At 50.1% G+C, this 1,989-nt stretch overlaps 1 protein-coding gene across 1 annotated transcript in view; it reads right to left on the bottom strand.

The window, feature by feature from the left end:
* The window catches only part of kank1a (KN motif and ankyrin repeat domains 1a), a gene marked incomplete in the record, with an annotated part of 34,295 nt that overhangs the window by 2,999 nt on the left and 29,307 nt on the right, over positions 1-1,989 (bottom strand). Inside the window, 4 exon segments of the mRNA XM_014333467.2 lie at positions 122-341; positions 515-602; positions 719-940; positions 1,154-1,250. Coding sequence (XP_014188953.1) covers positions 122-341; positions 515-602; positions 719-940; positions 1,154-1,250 — 627 coding nt within the window.

Raw genomic sequence — 1,989 nt, forward strand, 5'->3', positions numbered from 1 at the left:
CAAACAGTATAAATGGAGAAGAAGAAGCTGGAGGCGGGAGATGAAGCCCCTCCCTCAGCAGCGCCCTCGTCTCCTGGGAGCCGATCATTTCAAAGCCTCTTCGCACGAACGCAGCTCTCACCTGCATCCAGCAGCTTCTTCACCACCTGGAAGTTTGAGTGTGAAACGCTGTAGTGCAGCGCCGTGTTGCCGTTGCCGTCGGCCATGTTGACGATGTGGCGCAGCACGGTGGGAGAGAAGTCCGTGAACGCTCCCAGGTAATCCTCCACCATGGCCGCCACCGCCGCCTTCTGACTGGACACGCGGAACCACTCGTGCTGCACCGTGTTGAGACAGCCTCTCTGCACAGACAGGAAGTGACCATCAGCACGCCGACAGGCAAATTTAGCTAAAGGCCCAGCTCTGGGTGCACAGTGGGCGTGTCACACTGAATCCACCGTGGTGACTGGTCAGCGCTGCGCTCCAAACCACGTTTCATGACATCATTTAACAAACAGCTGATCAGATTCCTCACCAGGTCTTTGTTGGTCACAGCCTTGGAGTCACTGAGGTGCGACTTGAGAACGCCGCATGCAGCCAGCATCTTCTCGCTCAGCTCGTACCTTTGAGTCGAGGTCAAACAGACGTCATTCTTCTAATAGCTTCAGCCTCGTCCCAACATAACTGATCAAATTTACAGACAGAAAAATATCATCATGATTTCATCTTCTATACTCGCCTCTCTCTCGTCTCCTGCTTCTCTGAACTTTCCTCGTCATCCTTCTTGTCCACGTCCTCTGCTCCCTCGGGCTGGAACTCCTCCCTCGTGCTCTGCCCCTCCACTTTCTGGTGTTCCTCCTTTCCTCCGTACCCCTCCTCCTCCTCCTCCTCGTCCTCTTCGTCTGACCCAGAGGAGCTGCTGTCCTCCGAGCTGGAGTCGTCACTCGACGTAGTCTCGTATCTGCGCCACGAGGGGGCGACAGAGGTGCAGAAACAAAGATGTGAGTGCAGATCAGCAGCTCGGGTTTCATATTTGCGAACAACACTAACGAGCTCGTGAGGCTCTGCGTCGACGCAGCTGAGCAAACGTGAGCCCTGCCACCTTTGACCTCAGCCGGGACACAAACACTGAAAAACTCTCACGCTGCAAACTTCTGATTCAAAACATTCTCACCCTCCGTTCACCCCGACGAACTGCAGGTTCTTCTTCGTGCCGTTGGAGTCGGCTCGGCCGTCTTTCTTCTTCATGATGGATTTCAGGGTGCTCTGCCCTGCAGGAGACGCAGAACATCGTAAACCAGAGCCGACAACATGACACATGATCCAGAATCAACTTAAACTCATCTGATAAATCGAACAGGCTGCTTTAAAACAGGGCTGCGTGTTTATCGTTAGTAAAAAGCACCATGTAGGCGGGCTGTTATATCCAAACACTTCAAAACATGAATAGTTCCACTTTGATTTGCAGAATGCTTCCGTTTCCTGAGCGACAGAATCACGTTTAACTGCCGTCATGTGATGATTGCGCGTTCACATATTTTTGAACACTGCAGATATTTAGACACCAGCTATGAACAAAGATACGTTCCTCGTCAGGACTTCATCTCAAACAGACCCTCGTCACTAAATGAATAAACAATAAGGTTACATCAGATCTCTGACATCTGTAAGCTCCAGCTTCTATATTTCACCTCTGTTCATGAGCGCAGCGCCCCCTGTTGGAATCATGTTAAACAGCTGGACTATTGAGGCTCCCTTTAGTTTACAGCCGTGTGTGGCTGAGACAGACACACTTATCTGGAGTTTATGCATCATTAAAATAAGAGCATTTATGTTTCTGTTATTTATAGTGTGTAAGGTGAGACTTTTCGGAGTGTTTTTCCTTTGTCGTTTCCGTCTCTTTCCCATGTTTCATCACGATCCTCCTCATAAAATCATCCCTCCAACTCTCCTCCTGCATAATTAACACACCATGTAACTAAATAGCCCATTGAGCTGGTTACAAAGAGC

Source organism: Haplochromis burtoni, unplaced genomic scaffold (assembly GCF_018398535.1).
Source record: "Haplochromis burtoni strain Fernald_Lab_line unplaced genomic scaffold, NCSU_Asbu1 Contig_43, whole genome shotgun sequence".
Lineage (NCBI taxonomy): Eukaryota > Metazoa > Chordata > Actinopteri > Cichliformes > Cichlidae > Haplochromis > Haplochromis burtoni.